This window comes from Alligator sinensis, unplaced genomic scaffold, assembly GCF_000455745.1.
Source record: "Alligator sinensis unplaced genomic scaffold, ASM45574v1 scaffold646_1, whole genome shotgun sequence".
Taxonomy (NCBI): Eukaryota; Metazoa; Chordata; order Crocodylia; family Alligatoridae; genus Alligator; species Alligator sinensis.
The window spans coordinates 366,653-389,626 of NW_005842642.1; the positions used below are offsets into that span (position 1 = coordinate 366,653).

The 22,974-nt window shown below is 43.4% G+C and overlaps 1 protein-coding gene across 6 annotated transcripts in view; it reads right to left on the bottom strand.

Moving 5' to 3' along the window:
* Nucleotides 1–21,958, bottom strand: part of COL4A5 (collagen type IV alpha 5 chain) — a 117,843-nt gene extending 95,885 nt beyond the window's left edge. For 4 of the 6 annotated variants that reach the window (XM_025215390.1, XM_025215386.1, XM_025215388.1 and 1 more), the window contains exons 1-2: nucleotides 10,673–11,094; nucleotides 7,707–7,766 (exon numbers count right to left, since the gene is read on the bottom strand). In XM_025215390.1, coding sequence (XP_025071175.1) covers nucleotides 7,707–7,766; nucleotides 10,673–10,795 — 183 coding nt within the window. In that variant the 5' untranslated portion in view covers nucleotides 10,796–11,094. Of the gene's footprint in view, nucleotides 1–7,706; nucleotides 7,767–10,672; nucleotides 11,096–21,933 lie in introns of those variants that run through there. The other 2 variants (XM_025215389.1, XM_025215387.1) reach the window with 2 other exon arrangements.
* Between the last annotated feature and the right edge of the window lie 1,016 nt (nucleotides 21,959–22,974).

Here is a 22,974-nt window from a genome sequence, read left to right on the forward strand (position 1 = left end):
TACAGGACCTGAACCTGTTCAGCCTTCACAAGAGAAGGCTGAGGGGGGACCTGGTGACCATCTATAAACTCAGGGGGGGGGACCAGAAGGGTTTGGGGGAGACCTTGTTTCCCCTAGCGCTCCCCGGGATAACAAGGAATAACGGCCACAAGTTGTTGGAGAGTAGGTTTAGATTAGACATCCGTAAGAACTACTTCACAGTCAGGGCGGCTAGGATCTGGAACCAACTTCCAAGGAAAGTGGTGCTGGCTCCTACCCTGGGGGTCTTTAAGAGCCGGCTTGATGCCTACCTGGCTGGGGTTATTTGAGCCCAGTTTTCCTCCTGCCCAGGCAGGGGGTCGGACTTGAAGATCTACAAGGTCCCTTCCAACCCTACTTCTATGATAATATTTACACACATTTGATTTACTACTCTCACTGACTATTACAGGAGATGCAAAGGCTCAATGCTTTTGAAATACTAGGTCTAAAGGTGAATTGCTCCTGTGGGAATATCGGGCTCAACAACATCGCAGCACATATAACTTAGCCCTGAAAACTGAAGGTCTTTTCAGCTTTGGATTAGTATTTATGGCAGTCTCTAATATTTAGAAATGATTACATATGAAATTAGATTAACCTCTCATATAGGAGAATATGCAGCCATTAGAGATGAAATCCCCAAGCTCATTCTGTTGACTTTTTCCTTCCTCTCTCCAGTCTCATTTTCTAGACACAAGACAGGGCAGGATAGCACCATAGGGCATTTATACACACACCGAGTGCCTCTACATGTTCATTAATGCACTTTTGCTAATGTGCATTAAAATTTAGGACCTCCAGTGTGAGGTACTAGGAAAAAGTGCATTAACATATTTGAATGAGTATTACTGAAAGCGGGGGGGGGGGGGAGGTGGTTGTGACATGTTAATGCACATTAAAATAGGCTAAAGCGCATTAAAGTGCACATGTAGACACACCCACTATCTACTATCCCTAAAAACTAAGAGTACACATGCTGAATGTCTGCTTTTACACATGCTAATTAGCACATATCAGAACAGTCTGCTGCAGCATGTTAATTAACACGCAGTGTGGGACACTGAATAGATGCGGACACTTTAATTAGAGCAAGTCCAAGAGCCGTGCTAATTAAAGTGCCCCCTCCACCCTAGAGCACATGTATAGATGCCCTAAGTGCCAAAATTACAAAGATATTTAGGCACCTAAAGATACAAAGAGGTGCCAAGTGGGACTTGCATAAATGCCTAAGCAGGTTAGACACATTATTGATGGTTCTGGCTGCTTTGTTAAATAGAATTAGGGCCCTGTATGCCTTTGTAAGCCTGATCCTCAAAATCTGACTAATCATAGTAAGAAACAAATATTTGAGAACCCACTCACAAGGTCTTAGGGGTTTGCTGGACCTGTAGCACAAAACTGTCCTTCGAAGGAAGGATTTATTTCAGTAAGTGTTTGTCAGCAGTGAGATGCATCAGTTAACCAGTCAACTGAGATGAAGATATGGAGAAAGGGGTGAGGCAGGAATAAGGGGGATGGGGAGGAGAGAGTGAGCAGTGTTATAAAGTTGTTGTGCTCCCTGAAACACATGAAACAAAGCCAACCCCTCATCTAAAAGGAGAACCTACCTCCTCCCCCACTGCACACACATTTATAGTAAGTTGCCCTGTGTGCACTATAACCTCTTATATGAGTTACCGGTGGCTTTAGGAAGAGACATGCTTTTGGTCACTGGTATGAACTGAACTTGCTAACAGAATTAGGTCTCTTATGTTTTACCCACCAAAAATAAACAAACAAAACTATAAATCAAACACCACTTTAGTTTTAAGGCTGATATTTAATACTGGGCAAAGAGGGAACAGCGAACAAAGCAATTTGATTTGACTTTTTTCTGTATCCTCAGAACTAATTCTGAACATCTTCCAAAACAGCTTCTTTTCCTTTTGATATGGCAAAAGGAGCAATAATCCAGTGTAAATGGCTTGTCATTTGCCAGGGCATTATTTTGTCATTGTATGTTAATTTTGCTGTTGAAGCAATGCATATGAAGCAGCAACACTGTGGACAGATGCAATGCAAAATGTTTAAAATCTAAGAAGGAAGAGATGCAACTAGAAGACATTGACATCTCACAAAGCTAAAATAGAAATATAGTTTGTCATGGAAGATACTTAATAAGTCCTACATAGAGGCTTGGTTTGGAGTTTTCTTGCAAGAAGGACAAGAGACAGATACAAAAAGTGATGACACAGTCTAGGGCACTGCTGCTCTGACCACTGTTAGGGTCCTCTAGCACACAGCACACATTCAAGAGGCAAATAAGATGTTGCTTCAAAATTTGAGAGGTTCTTTCCCATTGTACTTTATTTGTACATACCCTCATGAGAAAGACAAAATAGCTGTGTTTACTACAAAATGCCAGCTATGTTAGGATAGTTTCTTTTTCCTGATCTGCTCTTCCACAAAGAGTTCTGACCTTTCTTCCCATTCCAATCAGCTGAATTTTTAATTGAATTTGTATAGGAAACACAGCAGCTGCGCTGTATTTAAATCCTAGACAAAATGTAACATACCCCACCCCCCACACACACACCATAAGGCAGTCAGTCACAACTAACATGTCTTAAACCTAGCCTGAAAGGTGTTAACTGTTGAATCAGAGCTGCTACTTTTTTGGTACTGTATTTCCAGGACAGGCAGGACTGTTCTGAAATCGCATGCAACTGCAACACTTTTAAGCCAGTTTTGTACATCTATAATTACTAATTTGGTGGCGATTTCAGATCTGGAAGCACAGTGCAGAAATACAAAGCTACCTGCTTGCATTTCAGGCAAAGGGTTTTTCAGTACAGGCACTACTGTTTGAAATGAGGGCTACGATGTGATGGGTATAGAGGAACATCAAACAATATATTCTGCTCACACAAAGGCTTTGCTAAAGTACTGGCCAGGGTAGGCCTAACCAGAAAACCTGACCAATGCATGCGCTCCTTACATAAGCAAAACTTGGCATGTGGGCCAGATGGGCATTCCTGCCAAAAGGTGGGAGGGGGAGATGACTGTATGGGAGGATGACTGTACAAAGTGTACAATAGTTCAGTACCAAGATGATAAGGCTGGAATGGGAACACTCAGGTCAGAAACAAGCCAATGGTACAGGATGGTGTGAAATACTCAAGATACAGATAGAATGCAACAACTAATTTGTTTTGATCACTGTATAAAAAGAAAATTGGAAATTGGGAACTTTGTAGCAGCCTAGGAGAGTCTGCATGGCATTGTGCCAACTACCTTGTCAGAGATACAAATGACTTAACTCTTGGTCTGATGTATTTGTTAGGCCAAAACACATTCCGGCTGTGCTTGTAGACAAAAAAAACCTGGCCAAATCTTTGCCACTAAACCGAGCCTGTGGTTGTTCCGCAGGGCAAGACTGGTATTGGGATCTCCTAGCTGCAACTTTTGCCGGCACAGCAGTTCCTGAGACTTCAGCACTAACACATCAGTAATACCTTATGAGGACAACAGCAATGACAACATTGATAACTCCCAATGAAAACACCTGACACACTAGGAAGTCTGGGCATGTGTTGAACAACGTTAGGGTTCACTGCTACAAAAAAGGGGCCCTGCCCACTTGATTCAACTCTCTGTGCCCCATGTACCAAAAAAAAGCATCATGAAGCTGCTGTGAGCTCTGAGTGCACCTGGGACGAAGCAAGGGGCTGGTAACTTGCTGCATGTGCAAAAAAGCAGCTACACAATGTTTCTACATTATGCGGCAAGTCCTGAGCAGGAGTGAACGGGCAGGGAACATTTTCACAGTGGCACTCCCTAATGCAGTATAGACATGCCCTTGAGGAGACAGAAAAGCAGCTCAGACAGCTGGTTACTAGACAACGGTATGGAATTTGTTCTAAACAGATGTCTGTTTAGTGGTCAAGCCCAAACAATTATTGTCAAAAAAATCAATTTAAGACTTCATCCTGATGTGCTCAGCCCCTGGAACTCTCACTTGCAGGCCGTGAACTGGGAGCGCAGAGTACTACATGCACCAATGTCACAGCTCCTGGGGAGGCTGCCCCTTCTGTAACCTCTTCCCTCTCTCTTTGCCTTGTATACACAACAAGAACTCCCTTTGCAAGTGGCCACTCAGTGCCTCTACTTCTTTGGGGTGGGATCCTGCAATCTGGCCCCAATAAATGAGCCGGTTACTCTCCACACCCCTTCAGTTGCTAATCAAAACATTTAGCAGACTCTGCAGACTTGGCACCTGCAGAGCTGCTCTCCATTGGGAAGGAATAGATGGGAACAGTCTGCAACAACTCCAAAAAACTTGCTTATTTTGCTCCAAGCATTCAAAAAGATTTGGCAGATCTAGTCAGAGGCACAGTTAACCTCCTCTTGGCATTCCCCTCAATGGCAGATCTAGTCACAAGCACAGTTAACCTCCTCTTGGCATTCCCCTCAAGCCTCAATTTCGGTACACCTGCACCTCTGTATTCCCTGTTCTCCATGAGGCCAAGTCATAGCCTGTTTGCTTCAGACCTTGGCTCTTCATCTCTGTCAGCTGCAGCAGCTGACAAATTCCCCCACCCTTTCTGTAGGGTTGATCTTATCAGCCTCTTTTGATCTTTGCAGCCTTGGCAAAACAGCCCCCTTCCCAAGGCTGGGCTGAGGAACGGCCTTCTCACAGAATTAAGCCTGTTTGAGAGGATGCTTCTTATCTTGACCACTGTGGCCAGGGCTAGCCCCCTCCACACCAACTGGCAGCAGGCAACAGCAGCAGCACCACGGCGCTGCCATCCCACAGCGCCTGGTGCTGCTTGGCATGCAGCCAGGCCAGCGCCCCACACACACTTAGCTCTGCACAGCTTCACTGCTCCACTGCCACACCCTGCCTACCGACCCTGCCACACGATCCTCTGCCGCCGCATACAGCACCAACGCATAAGGGCCATACAGGAGGGAGGGGCAGGGGTCAGGTGGGCATACCTTGTACTGCTCTGCAGCCCAAAGCAGCACAGTACAAATATATTTTAAGTTTGTTTTACTCAGTCCCCCCAAATAATATTTTCACTCGTCGCCTATGCCTACACATTCAGGCAGGTTAACAGTCACACATGCTGAAGAACATGAGTTTTTGGGGTTTTGTTTTGTTTTTTAAATAAAGAGTGCCACAGATCCCAGTTTTCCACATTAGTGAAAAGTTACTCTCTGTTAGGAATTAAGCAATTTTTTAAAGCATCTCTAGAACTGCTACATGGCAACACAGATATTAACTAAGGCTGTCAATTAATCAGAGTTAACATTCATGGTTAACACATTAATTGGTTCTTGCTTTAATTTTTTTAATGTGTTAATCGTGCACGTGGTTTTGGAGTCCACACCCAGGTTCTGCTCTGCCACCTCTGGGCTAAGCAGAGTAAATTAATCCTATGGCCTCTGTTATGATTTACTTGGTCTGACGATATGCAAAATGGTACCTGCAAGGCTTAAAATCTATTGGGTAGATTCACATTTAGCCTGAAGAACTTCTTGCCAAGAAAGTTTATTCAATAATCATACAACTATGATACCAACATGATTAACTAAGGGATTGTAAGCATGCCTACCAAGGAATGATCTCATTTGCTTGGAGCCACCTGGATCAAAGGTGTGGCATCCTGGATGATTCTAAATATTAGACATCTGTCTCATTAAGTTTCAGTCCATTGTAAAATTCTGCGTCAGCATATCACAACACTGACAAAGTAACTAATAAGTATCTGGAGTCATTTTGGTTCATTTAAGGTTATTCTTGTTTACATGGCTTTAAGAAACCATCTTTGAAACTTGTAGACGTGACAGAATGGAATGGCATGAGTTTAAGATGTTATGGATCACTTTCTAAATTCTTGTTAAAAGTGGTTAGACATTTCTGATAAGACTAGTTGATGTGGCTTTGCACCCTGTTACTGCACAGTTGTCTAGGCCATGTCTCAACAGTAAGATTGTCTGCCTAACTGAGTGGGAGGGAGGGGTTCAGACAATTTCCCTTTCCACATGCCTTAACAATGATTTCTTGCAAGGGAAATAGTTATTAGGCAAAGTTATTAAGCTTACAATTAGGTTCTTAAAATTAAACCACTAATATCAAGTTTAAAAGTTGCAGAACACACCCTGTTCCCTTTGGTTAAAATGGGATTTGGTGTTCAGCATTTTCAAGATGAGGCCACTTGTATTTCAGATAAGAGGCATTTATAGATGTGCTCCAGGAGCTGGGGGTGGGGAGAGCTTTAATTAGAACAGCTCTGAAAGCCACACTAATTAAAAGCACCTGAAGCATCACGTACACCAGTGTCCCCGCGCTGAAAAACAGCAGTGGGGCGCTTTGAATTAAAGCTCGAATGAACTTTAGTTTAAAGCGCCTTACCACCACTTTTCAGTGTGGGGATGCTGTAATTACCATGCTTCAGCAGCCTTGATTAAGTCTGCTCTGACTAACTGTCATTGCACCATGTCAGAACAGCCTCCCTGCACATGTATAGAAGCCCAGCGAGACTTAGGAGCCAAGTTTGACAGTCCTGGCTAGTGTGTGTTTACTTGCCTTCGTTTGCCTTTTAAACATAGCAGCTGGAAAAAAATACAGCACAGGATTAGTCAGCTTAAGTACCATCACAGCCACAAGAGCTCTGTGGAACTGTTTGTCTATTAAGTTCCCAAAGCAAATTGACTGTCTACTAAGAGGGTTGTCTCTTCCCCACTTCCCCCAAGAAAAGAGAAGTAGTGGCATCTAACCCCTCAAGAGTTTTTGTTGACTAAAAACACTTACGAGAATTCCTTCCATTTCTAGGGGAAAGTAAACAGGATGTTTCAGTATTAAACCTGGGCTAACTATTGAAGATCCAGGTTTACATAATTCTCCTGTTAGGAGTCTAAAGAAAACTGAAACTTATATAATGATTTTAGCTACTTAATCCTGGCAGAAATTTCTCAGTGAAAAAAGCAAGCTGTAGAAATTACCTCCAGAGTGTCTGGCCCCATAAACTGCTAAATCTTGTGAGCTGCATCATAGCTTCTTGCTATTAAATTACTCTCCCATTTGGAATCATTCCTTCCACCTTCTCAAAACTTGGTTCTGTGGCTAAGTGATCAGCTCAAGTAGAAGTACCTGCCACCAGTGAATGAGTGAACCAGATAGAGGATACATTGTTTGCACCAAGGTATTCTAAGATCTTCTGCCAAGAGGTAAATTAACAACAGGGAGGAGCAGCCATGATTGTCATGAAACTTTTGCCTGGATTACCTTGCACATGCCCATGACTGAACTGTGTGTCAAGACAGAAATGGTGATGAGTTTAGCTTAACAGCAGTAAATATGACTTACTCCCACACTGTCAGAATTTACCTTTCTAATGCTGCCAATTTTGCAGCAGAAACAAGTACATTTTCAGTCTTTTTAAGTGAGAAGGGTGGAAGAAAATGACATTAGGAACCCAGTATGGTGCTACCACATGGAACAATTGGGTCTGACCTGCCTTGAGCTTCATCACTGTTGCAACAAAAACAAAACAAGTGCACAACACTAATTACAAGTAGAAAGAATACCCAGAAGGACAGACTACCCAAACCATTGTGGAAAGAGAGTATAGTCCAGATCCACAGAACACTTGATCTTAAATTTTATTGCAAATGGCTGCTAGAACTAAAAGAGTGCTTACCTTTTCACCTTTGACACCACTACAGTCACATTTGGATGATGATGTACATCCATGGCAAGCCTTAAGAGAAATAAAAGAAAAGTCAGAAGTTTTTCATTGAAAACTAAATATCAGTTCTACACAACACATTCATATTAAAGTCTTATCTTAAAAATATATTTTTAAATCCCATACACTTATCTAGCATGTGTTCAACTGGATGAGAGTTTTCAGGCAGATTAGTTGTAGGTGTTATGCCCAAGTCTGAATACCAATCTACAGTTGCCAGAGGAAAAAGAGTGGGGGGTTTTTAATCTGGTCTTAAAACACAATTTTTACTAGCAAGTATAACATCATCAGAGATCCAAGTTTTCTATTTGCCATGGAAAAATGTGGCAAAACACAGATTCTCCTCTAAAAGGAGAAAAGCCCAGGAAATGGCAAGTGTCCCCTTGCAGGCTAGCAGTGTTCCAGACTCAAAGGGGCTCCACGTGCATGTTTCACATGCACAGATGGACGTGGCAGCCAAGCAGAGTGGAGGAGAGCAGCTCCTTCAGTTCCCACCACGTAAGTCTATGGAGGTGAGTGAAAGGGGGCACAGGAGATGCATTGGGGGGAATGGAAGGGGGTATGTGCACCCTGAGATTTCTGTGTCCATAGCAGGGCAGCACAGAGCGGACAGGGAGCACAAGCAACACAGTGGGAGTGTGGGACACGTGCCCCCAAATTTCCACAGCAGGACACAGGGCTGCAGCAGGGCTGGACCAGCTCCAGGCAAGAGCTGCCTCCATGGCCCAGTAAGCAGGACCCAGCACAGGAGGGAGAGTTGCACTGCCATGGCTGGTGAGGTACAGTACTCCCCAGCCGCTCAGCAACAGCAGGGGGCACATCTCCCTGCTGCCACTGTACCTCACCTTAGTGGCCATGGCAGCACGGTGCTCTCTATGATGCCAGGTTCCTTCAGCTAAGCCGCAGAGGTGGCTCCTGCCCGGAGTTGGTCCAGCCAGGCTGCAGCCTGGAGCCCCATGCCCCACGGTGGGTATAGAAATCTGGGGGGGAGAGGGGGGGGGCCTGCCCCTCCTTCACCCCTGATACATCACTTGTGCCCTCCTGCCCTTTCCACACATCACCCATGTCCATACACCCCCTGCTTCCCCACACATTGGGGGCAGGGCACCAGCATAAATCAGGGCTGCTTAGTGCCACAAAGCAGCAGTGGGGGCAGCTGCAGCTGGACCGGTGTCCTGGTGAGTGAAGGGGGCAGGCGGAGCTCTAATTTTCTGATAAAAAAACCAACAAAATGAAATGCCAAAATATATAGGTATTTAGAATGTATTTTATTATAATGATTGAAGCACTGGTAGGCTTCCAAATTGCAAACTTTGGATTTTTAAACAGAGAAAACCAGGATCTCTGAACATCATTTTTTCTGGCCAGAGTGGAGGAAGCCTTAACCAGCCCACATTCTAAATCTGGGAAGAACAGTTTTATAAGCTCCAACCGCTAGATGTCACTTTTTGCTCAGCATTTGCATAGTGCAGACTGAAACTTAACAGCACAGTATCAAAGTGTTACTGGAAGGACCTATTACTTTCTCCCTACCATAGCCCAGTTGCTACCAGAACTATAATAATCTTACATCCCAGTGGCCCACGTATGATACCATCCGCAAGTGTGACAAAGCTACAAGTTGTTGTTTTGTTTTAAGACGACAGATTGGCACAGTCCTCCAAAAAAACCCCCAACAACCCAGATTCATCTGGGGATAAAATTTAAGTCTGATGTCTCTTCTGCATCATATTTACTGAATTTCTACACCTTTTCTTTTTTCAACAATTCTGTGTGTTAAAACTCTAAAAAGAGATGACTGTAAAATAATTGGTGGGTTAAAAAGTTAAAGGACCCACGCTTCTGGAGATAAACAGTTGAGATGTTGCATGTGTACCTATATAGTCAACAGTTGTCAAAAATTTCTGGTTAAATCACAAGTAATAGCATAAAATGTTTACTCTTTGCACACTACTTTGCACAGGATATTGGTGTTTGGCTAGTTGTCAAGAAAGTGTTGTGCTACCGTGAAGAAAAGTACACTCCACACTTTAAACTGAAATAAAAAAGTCCTTAACTTTAAGAGGATATTTCATACAAAGCAAGTTTCAGTCAAACAGGCAGACAGGCTGGAGTGTCAGATCCTGAGTATGCCCACCTCAACTCTATTCTCCCTTATCAAAGAAATGTGACCCATCACCTACCTGGCTTTAGGAATGTCCTGGCTCTCAGCCTAAACAGATTACCAAGCATCAGATGCTTCATGTGCAGCCACACAAGTCTGGGATGGTGTTAATCATTTTGGAGTAAAAGGCAGAACAAACTTGATGCTTTGTTCACTCCACTGATTCCAGTACAGGGGCACTTCCAGTTCCTGGATTTGGAATTCTCTCTTAAAACTCCTCAATTAGCGGAAACTGACTATATGGGAACATTTCCAGCAATAAAATTGACCCTACCTAGCCAATTTAGTATCTAAAGGGACAAGAATACTTTTCCAAAGTTAATCAAAAGTCAACAATAACAAATTAAAAAAAAGGGATGTAAGATTTCAAAAACAGTTTTAGGATTAATTTTACTAACAAAACTTCACTTAAAAAGGATTAAGCTTAGTTATATATGGCATTGCCCCATAAACCCTAAAAAGGCCTAGAAACACCAAGCTACAGAGTATCTCTTAACTGTACTTCAGCCCCCACACAGCACATTTCCCTTGACAATGAGACTTCACATCAGTGCAAGAAAGTTTCTGCTGCCTCCAACTGATGCAGAAATGTATCTCACAGTATAATGTGAAACAGCAGCAAGTATTCAATGCTAAAAAATGCTAGCAGGTTACGTTTGTGTGTGGGAAGCCTGAAGTTGTACTTAAGGTTTTGCATTATAAACGTAAGATTTGTAATGACAGAATGGTTAGAGGAAGATCATACTTAACCCACCTCCGTTCCTTTCAGAATTTGTCTGTAGTGTTCTGGACTTTTAAAGCAACAACTGTAGGGGACTGTGGGAGGAAGATGAGAAAGGACTGCCCTGTAACATACAGAGATAGGCATAGAAGGCATGTTTGAGTATGGAAGGAAAATGTAATGGTGGGTAAACAAGGTGGGGTGGAATCTGGCCAATCTCTCTGCATCCCCTTCTCCCAGCACTTTAGCAATAAGGCCATGGAAGAAAATTGCATGCTGCCAATATTAAGAAAGGCCCCAAATAATAATGCTTTCAGCACACAAAATATGCAGAATGGGTCCCAATTTGAAATCCAGTCAAGTCAAAGATAACCTTTTTAATTGAAGTTCATTCGGCTCTTAGTCAGACTCACTGTTTTACCGAGATATTTTTTGCTAACTGGCATCAAACCCAGTTCTTGCAAGACGCTGACACATTATTGCCAACACTGGCAGAAAGGTATTCATTAGTAGAAGCAAGGATGCCAAAAGATAAAAAACACATCCTTCCCAGTATTGTGAATTATAAGAAAGTATCTGTATTAAGATGCAGTGCCTAAAGTTTTCCTCAAAGTGGACCTGAAAGGTGTTTCCATTCCTTATCCTGTTTCCAGGCCAAACAAAGGAATGATTCTTTTTTTGGATATTACTCTAAGTGTAGCTTCTACATATAATAAAATAGGTTTTTTAATTAAATACAAAAGGATTCTCCACTTGCAAATATAACTGTGCTTTTAAAGAAGCCTTAAGGCCAGAGGGATTCATGCACACACTATGCCTGCTCTCCTCTGCATCCCTGTGCCTCCACACCTGTGCTTCAGTCCCCATGCCCCAGAAAATGTGGCTGCACCCATGTGTCCCAAATAGTGACTTGCCCCTGTGCTCATGTGTCCCAGCTGCCTGCTCACCTGTCCAAACCTGCAATGCCCACCTGGCCCTGCCTCTTCCCATGCACTTGTCTGTATCCTCACTTCCAACCCCACACTCCCCCTGCTGTGCCCCCAAATGGTGCTGTGTCCTTGCCACAACACTGGTGCTCCCATCCTCCCTCACCTTTGTGACCCTGTGCACTGACTGTGCTCATGAATGCTCCTATGGCCCTGCATGTCCCTGCCTACCTCCACCTCCCCCAGTACCTCCACCTCCACACTGCCCCAGCCCCAAGCTCCCTTCTCCACACATCATGCTCACCTCTGCATCTCTGCCCCCCCACCCCACAGTGCTTACTTCTGCCCACACTTAAAATCCTCTGCCCTGGTACCCATATCCACCTCTGGCTACATGCCCTCCCCCACACCTGAACCTTCAATAACCTCATACTTGTACCTCCTACTCTTCCTCCTATGATCCTACAACTCTCATCCACTAAGTCCCATATGCCCAACTCCCCTACCTCTACCTTGACCTGTGCAATAGCCAACTAACCATAAATCAGATACTGAAAGTGGAATGAGACCTCTTCCATCTGTAAACTCAACTAGGTTCTTCTGGTAACATAAAGGGCCATTTCTACGTGGGAGAAGTACAAACAAGGACCTGTTGCATAATGTGTGGTAAACACACAGAGTTTAACAAGTTTACCAGGCACTAGTCAGAGCTTGAGCGTTCTGATATTGGCAGTTTAAAAAGCAGCACGTTACAATAACACACTAAACTTCTTTCCTCAAGTCCCATGCCAAGCCCAACCACATCTAGAATCTCACTTATGCAAGGACAATTAAGTTCTCCAAACAAACTTCAGGACCAGAGTATCACATAACCAGTCTGCTCTCTCAACATCACCTTTAAGTTTTCCAAGGCACAGGAAACAACATCAACATGGCAGAGTCCCATGCATGGCTGTAGCCTCAACCTTCTGTAGTCAAGATGCTGCACCCAAGATGCTGACTTCATAGTTCATAGCAGGTAGGGTTGGAAGGGACCTGAGCAGATCATCAAGTCCGACCCCCTGCCATGGGCAGGAAAGAATGTTGGGGTCAAATGACCCCGGCGAGGTGATTATCTAGCCTCCTTTTGAAGACCCCTAGAGTAGGAGCAAGCACCACTTCCCTTGGAAGTTAGTTCCAGATCCTACCCGCCCTGACTGTGAAGTAGTGCCTCCTGATATCTAGCCCGGATCTATTCTCGGTCAACTTATGGCCATCATTCCTCGTTACTCCCTGTAGTGCTCGGTTAGTCCCGGTAGGGACTCTCCCATAGCCTGCTAGCCCCCATTGGCCAGTTTGTACATGGCCACCAGATCCCCTCTCAGCCTTTTGCGGAGGCTAAACAGGTTCAGGTCCTATAGCCTCTGCTCATAGGGCCTGCCCTGCTGCCCCCTGATCATGCGGGTGGCCCTCCTCTGGACCCTCTCCATGTTGTCCACATCCCTCCTGAAGTGCGGCGCCCAGAACTGGACACAGTACTCCAACTGCGGCCTGACCAGTGTTGCATAGAGAGGGAAGATCACCTTCTTGGACCTGCTCATAATGCACCTCTGGATGCATGACAAGGTGCGGTTAGCCTTCCTGACCAAGTCCCCACATTGGCAACCCATGTTCATTTTGGAATCAATAATGACACCAAGATCCTTTTCTGCCTCTGTGCTGACTAGAAGGGAGTTCCCTAGCCTGTAGGTATGCTGCTAGTTCTTCCTCCCCAGGTGCAGCACCTGGCACTTGTCAGTGTTGAAACCCATTCTGTTCTCATCCGCCCACCCTTGTAGCCTGTCTAGATCTAGTTGCAGCCTGTCCCTCTCCTCCACTGTGCCCACTTCTCCCCACATTTTAGTGTCATCCGTGACTTTGAACAAGGTGCTTATCACCCCCTCGTCCAAGTTGCTGATGAAGATGTTGAACAGTGTGGGCCTGAGGACCGAGCACTGGGGAACCCCACTGCCCACATCCCTCCAGGTCGAAAATGACCCTTCCACCACCACTCTCTGGGTGCAGCCCTCCAGCCAATTTGCAACCCATCTGACTGTGTAGGCATCGACGCCACAGTCACCTTATTTCTTAATAAGAATGGGGTGAGAGAGAGTGTCGAAGGCCTTCCTAAAGTCCAGAAAGACTACGTCCACTGTGACACCTGTGTCCAAGGATTTTGTGACCTGGTCATAGAAGGCCACCAGGTTGGTTTGACACAACCTGCCTCGAATGAACCCATGTTGGTTTCCCCTAAGCATGATCCCCCCTGCTGGTCCCTTGCAGATGTACTCCTGGATAAATTTTCTCAAAGAGCTTCCCCAGGACCAAGGTAAGACTAATGGGCCTGTAGTTTCCTGGGTCCTCCTTCCTCCCTTTTTTTGAAAATGGGGACCACATTGGCCCTTTTCCAGTCCTCTAGCCCCTCGCCAGAGCACCACAAGTGCTTGTAAAGCTGTGCCAGGGATCCCGCAATGACCTCTGCTAATTCCCCTCAGCACTCTGGGGTGGAGATCGTCAGGACCTGCTGACTTGAACACGTCTAGACTTAAAGTATACAGTTAGTGAGAAATAATTCAACAGGAAGTGCTGGATTCTTTCAGGCCTGGAGAATGAACTGAAGACTTTTACAACTGATAAAACCAAAACTAAGAATCTGGGCAAATGCTGCCTACAAGTTATGTGGTGAATCTGCAGCATAACCAAGAAAATAAAGAAAGGATTTTAGTTCTTTACTTTAGGAGTAACCTGAAGCCACATATACCACTGCAAGTGCAGGGAAATTCAAATGTGAAGTTTGGGGGGTCTGGGGATAGTAGAGAAACCACAAACCGAAGAATGTGCAGATTGAAGCCAGCAGCAAGAACATTAAGTATCCACATATATGCTGCTTTTCTAAATACCTTCCAAGTGGCAATTTGGGGTGTTTACAAATGGCATCATTTAGGAAAAAAGCAGAAAAAGGTAATTTATTCAGACAGTTTGTGCTTACATAAAAGGCAGAATATTTAATCCATATACTACAGAGCACAGATCTGTACTTTAGAAGAGGCTCTTCCCCCCCATTTGGTTAAAGGAATTACCCAATGAAAATTTAGTGAAAATTCAGGCCCAGATTAGTCTGGCCCCTTACAAGATTTTCTCTATTTATTTCCCTTTCCCTCCACCCCCCAATATTCTCCTATCTTGAATTGTATACTGTCATATTACCATCCCAAGGAAAAATCTATGGATTCAAAAGTCACTCAATTCCCATTTTAAGAAGAGCAACATTTTAATCAGCATAATAATCTAGGCTGTGCACTAACAATATGTCAGTATTTTGGGCCCAATCCAAAAACTCATTAAAGAACACAAATGCACCAGAATTAGCAGTGGCTAAGGGTCAAGCAGCAACTAAGAACTGAAAGTTTGTAATCACCATACCTGCATCTATTACCGTCTTCAGAAAACGAAAAAGCCACTAAGCTTTAACATAAGTGTACACCTTAATATGCATGTATCCAATTTTTAAATAAGATTTTTAAACACAATTTTTAATCCTTTGCATTAAAACATTTTCTTCACTGTTGCTTGTATTTAAGTATGACAAAAAAAGGATCAGAAATTCACTAGAAGACTTACCTTCTGATTGGGAGTTCTTCAAGTTATAGAGCCAGAAAAAAAAGATTACAGGAGAACTGCAACATTTTAAGTCATGATACATGGTACATGAGGGGGAGGAGTTGAAAGCAGGCCAAAAGACTCTACAGGCTTTCTTTTCCCATATGTGCCTTTGAATCATAGTAGTGTATCCCTTCAATGTTTACAGAAAGCTTTATTCCTGTGGCTCTTCCTAATCCCCTCACTAACATTCACTCAAACACATCTGATTAAGGGGTTTTGTTTGTTTGTGTCTCCCTCTCCTCTTCATTCATTAAATTGGTTCTGTGACATTAGTTCCTATCTGAAGGATTCAAAAGCAATTTCTTCTCCCACTCCCCTTCTCATTTACAGAAAAGCTTTTAAGGGCATCTGTAGGTACACATGCATTCATTCCATCTCAATTGGCTTAGTTTTATTACTCACACCCACCTAAAACACTAATACTCCCTAGAACACTAATACTCTCTACGATTTTAGATTACAAAAAGGTAAGAATAATTTTCTGAAGGCATAAATGCTTACTAGTCATTTCACTACCTGTAACAGGCTTAGGAAAACATCTCCCTAGAGTGACAATGCACTGGTGCACTCATCTTAGAACACCCTCAGCTTTAGAAGGGGAATGTCTCAGTGCTGGCTGTGAAAAGCCATGAACACTTGGAACAGTGTCTCTTGCACAAAAATGCAAGACAGTGGCTGGGGCAAGACTGGATTGTGGTAACAAGCCTGCCACAAAGAATATCAAACTCCACTAATGGCTTGCAACCCATTAGGTGTAAGAGAGAAGCTTGCGGTACCCAGACCCATGCCATAAAATAATAAGAGCAATGGTTAAAATTGTTGGCAGAGACCTGACATGCTCACCAGGGGCAGGTGCTGCCTAGGTGGGGCAGGGTGGGGCACAGGACAGAGCAGGCAGCTCATCCAGGGGGTGCAGGGAGGGGGAAGGCAGCTCTCCCCTGCCGCATGGACCCCTGGGGGAGGCATGGGTGGCACATGCCCCCCAGATCTGTGTGCAGAGCAAAGGTGGGCTACTGCTGAGCACTTGGGGCCTGTGCCAGGCTCCTTCTGGTAGCTGCGCTTGGGCCAAGCAGGGCAGGTAGCAGCGGTGCTGGGAGGGAGGCTATGGGGGGGCTGTAGCCACCCTAAAATTCACTGTAGCCCCTGCTCCCAGCACTGCCCCAAGTGCAGCCATGGCATGTGCCCCTGCCTCAATCCCACTCCCTCCCTCACTGAGGAGGCCTCAATCTGCCCTGCCCCCCCGACTTACCGGCCAAACGCTCCTCTCCCAGCTGCCAGGCTACATTCCTGGCTGCGTGCATGCTGCAGCTGTGCATATGCACATGGCGTTTATCAGCAACATTATCGGCCACATCAGCCAAAAAAAGCCAACTGTCGATAACATCAATTTTCCTTTTATTGGTGCCAATACAATATGGACCGATGTACTGGTGCACCTCTAGAAAATAGACCACCATTGGTACAAACTATTGCAAATTTGCCCCATTGATAAACAAATACCCAAAGACAGGTCCAGTAACCAATGGCTCTTGGTACTCTGTTTGACCATTCAAGGCCCATCACATTTAATTGCCAAGCTAGTCAAAGGTTGCGAGAAACACAAGTCTTCACACCTAGACAAATCCAAAGACTGGAGCCAGGCAATGTAACAATTGTAATAGGATGGTCACCCTTTTCCTCCCCGTTTTGTTTGGACTTTTAAAATCTGTCAACCATCAAGGAGAAATGCTTTGAAGCTATACAATTAAACAGTATAAAGCAAAACAGAACTGCCAGAAGGTGTGCATCCCAGGAAAGATCAAGAAGCCATGCTGCATCCAGCTTAACCAGCAAAGGATCCTGCTGGGTGAAGGCTGTAAGACTAGACCAGCTTCCCTGCCTGAACTGGTGAGGAAACACTGCTGCAGCTAAAAATGTACTAGGACTTCTGTAATAGCTCATTTTATATTGGGAAAGTGTATTTTCCTGTCATTTAGTTTTACCGTTTGTTGGTAGTTAAAGCAAGCCTTTCCGCTATTCATTAACTGAGTGTTGTGTCAATTCTTAAAGCATTAGGTTTATAAACCCGCTTTGTTAGTGCAACATCAGGTGGGTAGATCAGGACAAGTCTTGAGAATTTTGTAGTTTTACAAAGCCCAGAAGTAGGTGTTTACACAGGTTTTACATTTAGTATTAAGTGTTTTAAATTGAAAAAGCTTTCCTTCTGCAGTATTTGCAAGTATTAAGTCCTGAGGCTCTTAAAGACCATAATAATGCAGTAAACCAAAGGAACCATTTTGCTTAGGCCAGAGGTGTCAAGTTCATCCAGCCTCAAAGGCCAAACCAGGACCACACCCCGTGTAGCTCCCATGGTGCTGGGTCCCACCCACATGCTGTAGACACCCTGCACAGTGCACATGGCTGATCCAGCCCCACACCATGTGCAGCATACACTGGCCCAGGGGTTGGGCTGCATGCGATGCTCCAGACAGACGCCTGGTGCCAGATCCAGCCTGGATCTCGCATGTAGTGTGTGCAGGGCATACGATCGGTCCAACAACCCACAGGCTGTATCAGATGGCTCCACAGGCCAGATGTTTGACACCCCTGGCTTAAACAATAAAAAGAACCCTTAAAACATTCAATAAAGTTGTTCTCCCACCAAAATCTACAAAGCATAGCAAAAGGTATAAGTAATGTCAACAGATACAAATCTGAATAATTCACACAACTGAAGTTTCACCAGGAGTGGGAGTCTCACTGCTTCATTTGCCTTCCCAAGGAATGCCTAGTACCTCTGTACCCCTAGCATTTTTCAAGTGACCTTGCCATTTTTTTCAAATATAGGTATTATGTGTTTTGGGGGTTCAGAAACCCCCTCTGCCTACACATGCAACCAGGAGTGGTAAATCTCATCAAGGCAATAAGCAAAATACAGAAGCAACTTCTCCCTTGCTTCTTTTATATTGGAGACTAGGTAGTTGCAGCTTTATATAATCATTTTTCCGGCACACCTTCTGACCGTTTTAAATCTGATGCTGACCTTGATTTATCAACTGCAAAATTCAGGCCAAGCAGCATAAACCAACACAATTCTGTAATCCAAGCACAATGAATTTGGATCCATTTACTTAGCAGTTTTTAATTTTAGAGCACTTTATAGATATCTTGATATCTTGTTTATTACACACAAGTGCATTATGGCCTCATATTTCTCCCTTTAATGTTAATTTCCATCATCTCCAAGAAAAGAAAACACAAAATGATCTCACACAAAGTATGACACAGGCAATAAATTACTTTCTCTCAAAGCTTCTCACCTTTTACCAGTTGCTGTTATATACCAAAGTATCTCATTAACTCTTAAAATACAAAATACATATTGTTTGGGGAGGTTTTTGAGTAAACTATTTTATTTTAAGCTGCTAAACTACTTGACAGAGACGTTATTACACCTTGAAGCACCATTTTTCTTTGAAGCTTGTACAATGCCAGATCTGTTCAGACATGCCAGGGATAGCTTTCACAACACAAGCAGCCATGGTTCTGCCTCACATCCTCTCAATTCAGAGATGCAGTACTGAGATATGTTTAGAAAATTCTGGGGCAGGTTTGAATGTGTGATGCAGTTTTGCTATGAAAAACAAAACATGCACAAAAAAGCTCCAAAGGGTTTGAGAGACAATGGTTTTAGGCATGTTGATATCAATACTTGTTAAATAGTTTGCCACTCCTATTTGTTTCAGATTGCCAGCTGTGACATGAAACTTAACCATAAATACCACTAAACTGTGCTGCTACAAACCAGATGTAATTAAGCTTTTCTAGCGTGCTTGCATGCATATACTGAGATTCATTTACAAGTTGACCCAAATCAATTTTCCTAGATCAGTGGTTCTCAGCCTTTTTTGTACCAGGGCCCATTTGTAAATATTGATGGCCAGTCCCAACCCAGTGCCCCTCAATCCTACCAGCTGCTCCCTACCCCTAGGCCCCAGCCCCCACAGCGTGTGAGGCAGGGTATCTGTGTGTGGGACACACACATCCCCCACAACCCCTTGCAGGCAGGAACTCTGCCAGCCTGCAAGGGAAAAGCCATGGTTTCACAAGATTTTTTCCTTTAAAGGAGAATCCATTTTTGATGTTTGTTCGTGACCCTTTCATATGCAGTATTCTTGCAACCCACATTTGGGCTGTGACCCACAGGTTGAGAAATGCTGTCCTAGAGGATTAATATAATTTGGTTAAAATATGCAACCAGTGCATTAGTTTGGGTTTTCCCTTAATTTCCAACCATCTATAGTCCTATAGTCTATTGGATTAGTACAATCCAATAGACTAACAGTCTATTAGTGCAATCCAATAGACTAATCCAGTGCATTAGTTTGGGTTTTCCCTTAATTTCCAACCAACTATAGTCCTATAGTCTGTATATAGGTGCTAAGACAAAACACACGTTACATTAGTTTGAGCCAGCTGCAGGCAATTCTCTCTTTGTACTGCCCAGCCCAATGATACTACTAAGAGCAACACACATGTTTTTGTTTCATGATCAATATACAGTAGGTGACCTAAATAGCGAGTTATCTTGGTTGGGTTTTCAGCTTTGCAGATATTGACAGACAAGTCTTACAGACCTTGTCAGTCAATAACCTACAGTACAGTAAGCCATTAGTACGCTCAGACACAGGAAAAAGGCTCTGGACTCCAGCCTTTTCTACAAGCAATTCAAACCCTTAAAAACTTCCACAAAAATCCAAAAAGAAGAAACTTCAAGATCAGTTTTAGCTGTACTTCTTTCTCTAGTCCTTGGGTCAGCTATTTAAATAAAATATGAATACATATGCACTCTCTTTTCCAGCAATAGCAATCATGCTATGACGACTTTTTACTTGTTCTGAAAAAAATATTGATTTCTTGAAGTAAGCTAGTTTCAGTTCATCAGTCCTTCACTATTTGCATTGTTATGTGGCCTTTGAACACAGACATGCTCAAGGTCCCCAAACGCAACTAAGACACCACAATTCCAGACATCTTACAGTCTGAAAGATATCGAAGGTGGAACTGCGAAGGACTGTTAGTTTCATTCTTTAACTGAACGGCACAACAGCTTTACCAGTAAGAAGTTGCATTAACCAAAATGTACTTGAACTCTACAACCCAGCATGCTACAAACTAAAGGACTGGGGATTTAGCAAGTGCCCAGGACTACCTGTTCAGGTAAACATCTGTGCTGTAAGGCAAAACACTGAGTTGCATATGGTATGTGCTGGTAGCTGACATACAGTAACTTGCTTTGCTTTTCAGGAAATCTCAGTTTTATTTGAACTTTGCAAACAAGGCTCTAATCGCTAACCTCTTGAGGTTTCTTGATTTCTTCCAGATGCAAGTAAGTAGTATTATCTGGTATTCATTATATGCTTGAAGATTTATTAGCCATTTAGGACTTTTTGCAAAGCATGGGTGTTAGGTGTTTTCACTTTTGGTAACCATATCCAAATGTAACGAAAACCTCTCTCTGTCAGTTAACAGTTTTTGGTACCATAAGAAGCTGAGTACAACTATCAAAAGCCCTCAGTCATTTAAACAATCCATTTTTAATCCTTCACTGGGATATTAAAATGTGAAATGTAACGGCCTCATTGAGACTGTTTTGTTTTAGAAAACAGAACCCACTTCCTACCTTTACGAAAGCTATGGAAGTTTTAATCCACTGGTACTAACAGCAACTGCTAATACTTGACAAAATGTCAATGACCCACACAATGTCTGCATAAAATGAACCACATGATGAACAAACAGATCATTTACTTCTTCCTCCCATACAGGGGAGGAAAATAGTCTGTCTGGTTCGGACCAAATTAAGATTGCCCATTATTACCCCACCAATAAAAGAATATTAAATGGACTAATGTGTCAGTATGAAGAAATTGTCTGCTTTTTCCCCTCCCCTTCCCTACAGTAGTTTAGTGTTAACATGTTATCTCATTTAGGGAGAGCATCCTCCTATCTAGAGTCAGTCCACTTCTTTCCCCGGCAGGGGGGGGGGGGGGGGGGGGGGTGCATGCACTAACGGTTCTTGAATTTTTTTTCAGTTTATGAATGAGCTACCATGTCTCTAGAACCCTTACACAAAGTTGTTCTGTATGCCTGGTGGCATCATCATAAACTTCAGAACACCCCTCAACCCAATATTATTTAATCAGCTGCAGACAACTCCATTTCTGTATGGCCCAGCCCATCCATACAAAGAACATCAAGAACAAGCAGCAATTACTTCCCTTAGCTGTTCTGAACGGTCATGGGAGAGAACTCAATTTTTTAAGAATGCCCAAGCTCAGTGGTTCTCAAACTATTTAGACAGAAGGCACCACTCTGAAAATAGCAGCTCTTAGTTTTTCTTTCATTTTTCTGAAAAATAACAGAGCAATTCCATTACAAAGAATTCAGAAATACCGCAACATGGCAGAATGTTTTTAACACAATGTATTTCTATTTGAAATCTCTGGGTTTATCTTGTGAATCATGTTTGCACACCTAACAGTGCTAAAATTGTGGAATCCCATGGCACCTTTGAAAGACTCAAGGCACCTGAGGGTTGCATGGCACCCTGGTTGAGAATCACTGCCCTTGCTACTGTTCAGCTTCTTTTCTGGAGTTTGCTGATGCTCAAAACCATCATCCAACAAAAGCAACTAGTCAGGATACAAGTATAGCATCGTCTTCTTTGGACCTGCCACTCTATTGCACCCTGCCCCAGTCACCGTTGTGCAGTATGTAAGTTTGGGGCACAGGAAAGATACGCATGGAAACGACTCCACAATGCTGTGAAGGAGAGAGAGATAGTATTTAGACTGCAGTATTTACAAGAACAACTTGACCAGCAGCATTTGGAATGCCAGTTAGGAAACCAACTCAAGTACAGGCAACACCTGCTTAACAGTGTTGCTTAGTGCTATTTCGCTTGATACTTGATTTCACTTAGTGCTCAGTGAGTTTCGTTATAACGCTCGCAGTTGCCATCTTGGGTCATCACATACTTTTGGTTTCACTTAACACTCATTTTGCTTAACACTTGGTTTTTCAGGAACCAATTAAGAGCGCTAAGCAGGGGTTGCCTGTATACAAATCCCTGCACAAATCCTAATGGAGGTTCTGAACCAAACTCTGCCTCCTTACCCCAGGATATGGAGGGTGTAAATTAAGGCAAACTTTGATTTATGATGTTTAAGCTTGCTACACTCAGGAATAGTTCTGAAGATTAGCACTTTCACTGTTCTCAGCAACAAAATGCTATATTGACTTGCATTTCCTGCTCGTGAGCGTGCTCTTCAGAGGGAGCATTTTTTGGACTATTCAAATAAAGGAACTGATTATTCAGCTGGGATTCATGTTGCTAGTACTCTGAGCACAGATTATCTCCACATGCAACATAAAATTACAATGTAGAATTTTAAACTTCTTTTGAACATAATTGACTTTACTTTCAGGTTTTCAAATCAGATGCTAAATTCAGCAATTACATACTGTATTATAATGCCATCCTTGGGGTGGAAGCCATATTACTATAGTAAGTAAGTGTAAAAACAAACAACCTTCCATATAATATAGAGGTGCACAGATACATTGGTCTATATCATATTGGCACTGATAAAAGGAAAATTGATGTCGGCAATCGGCTTTTTTTGGCCAACGTGGCCAATAACATCCAAGAATGCAACCCAGCAGCTTTGAGAGTAGTGTCCGGCT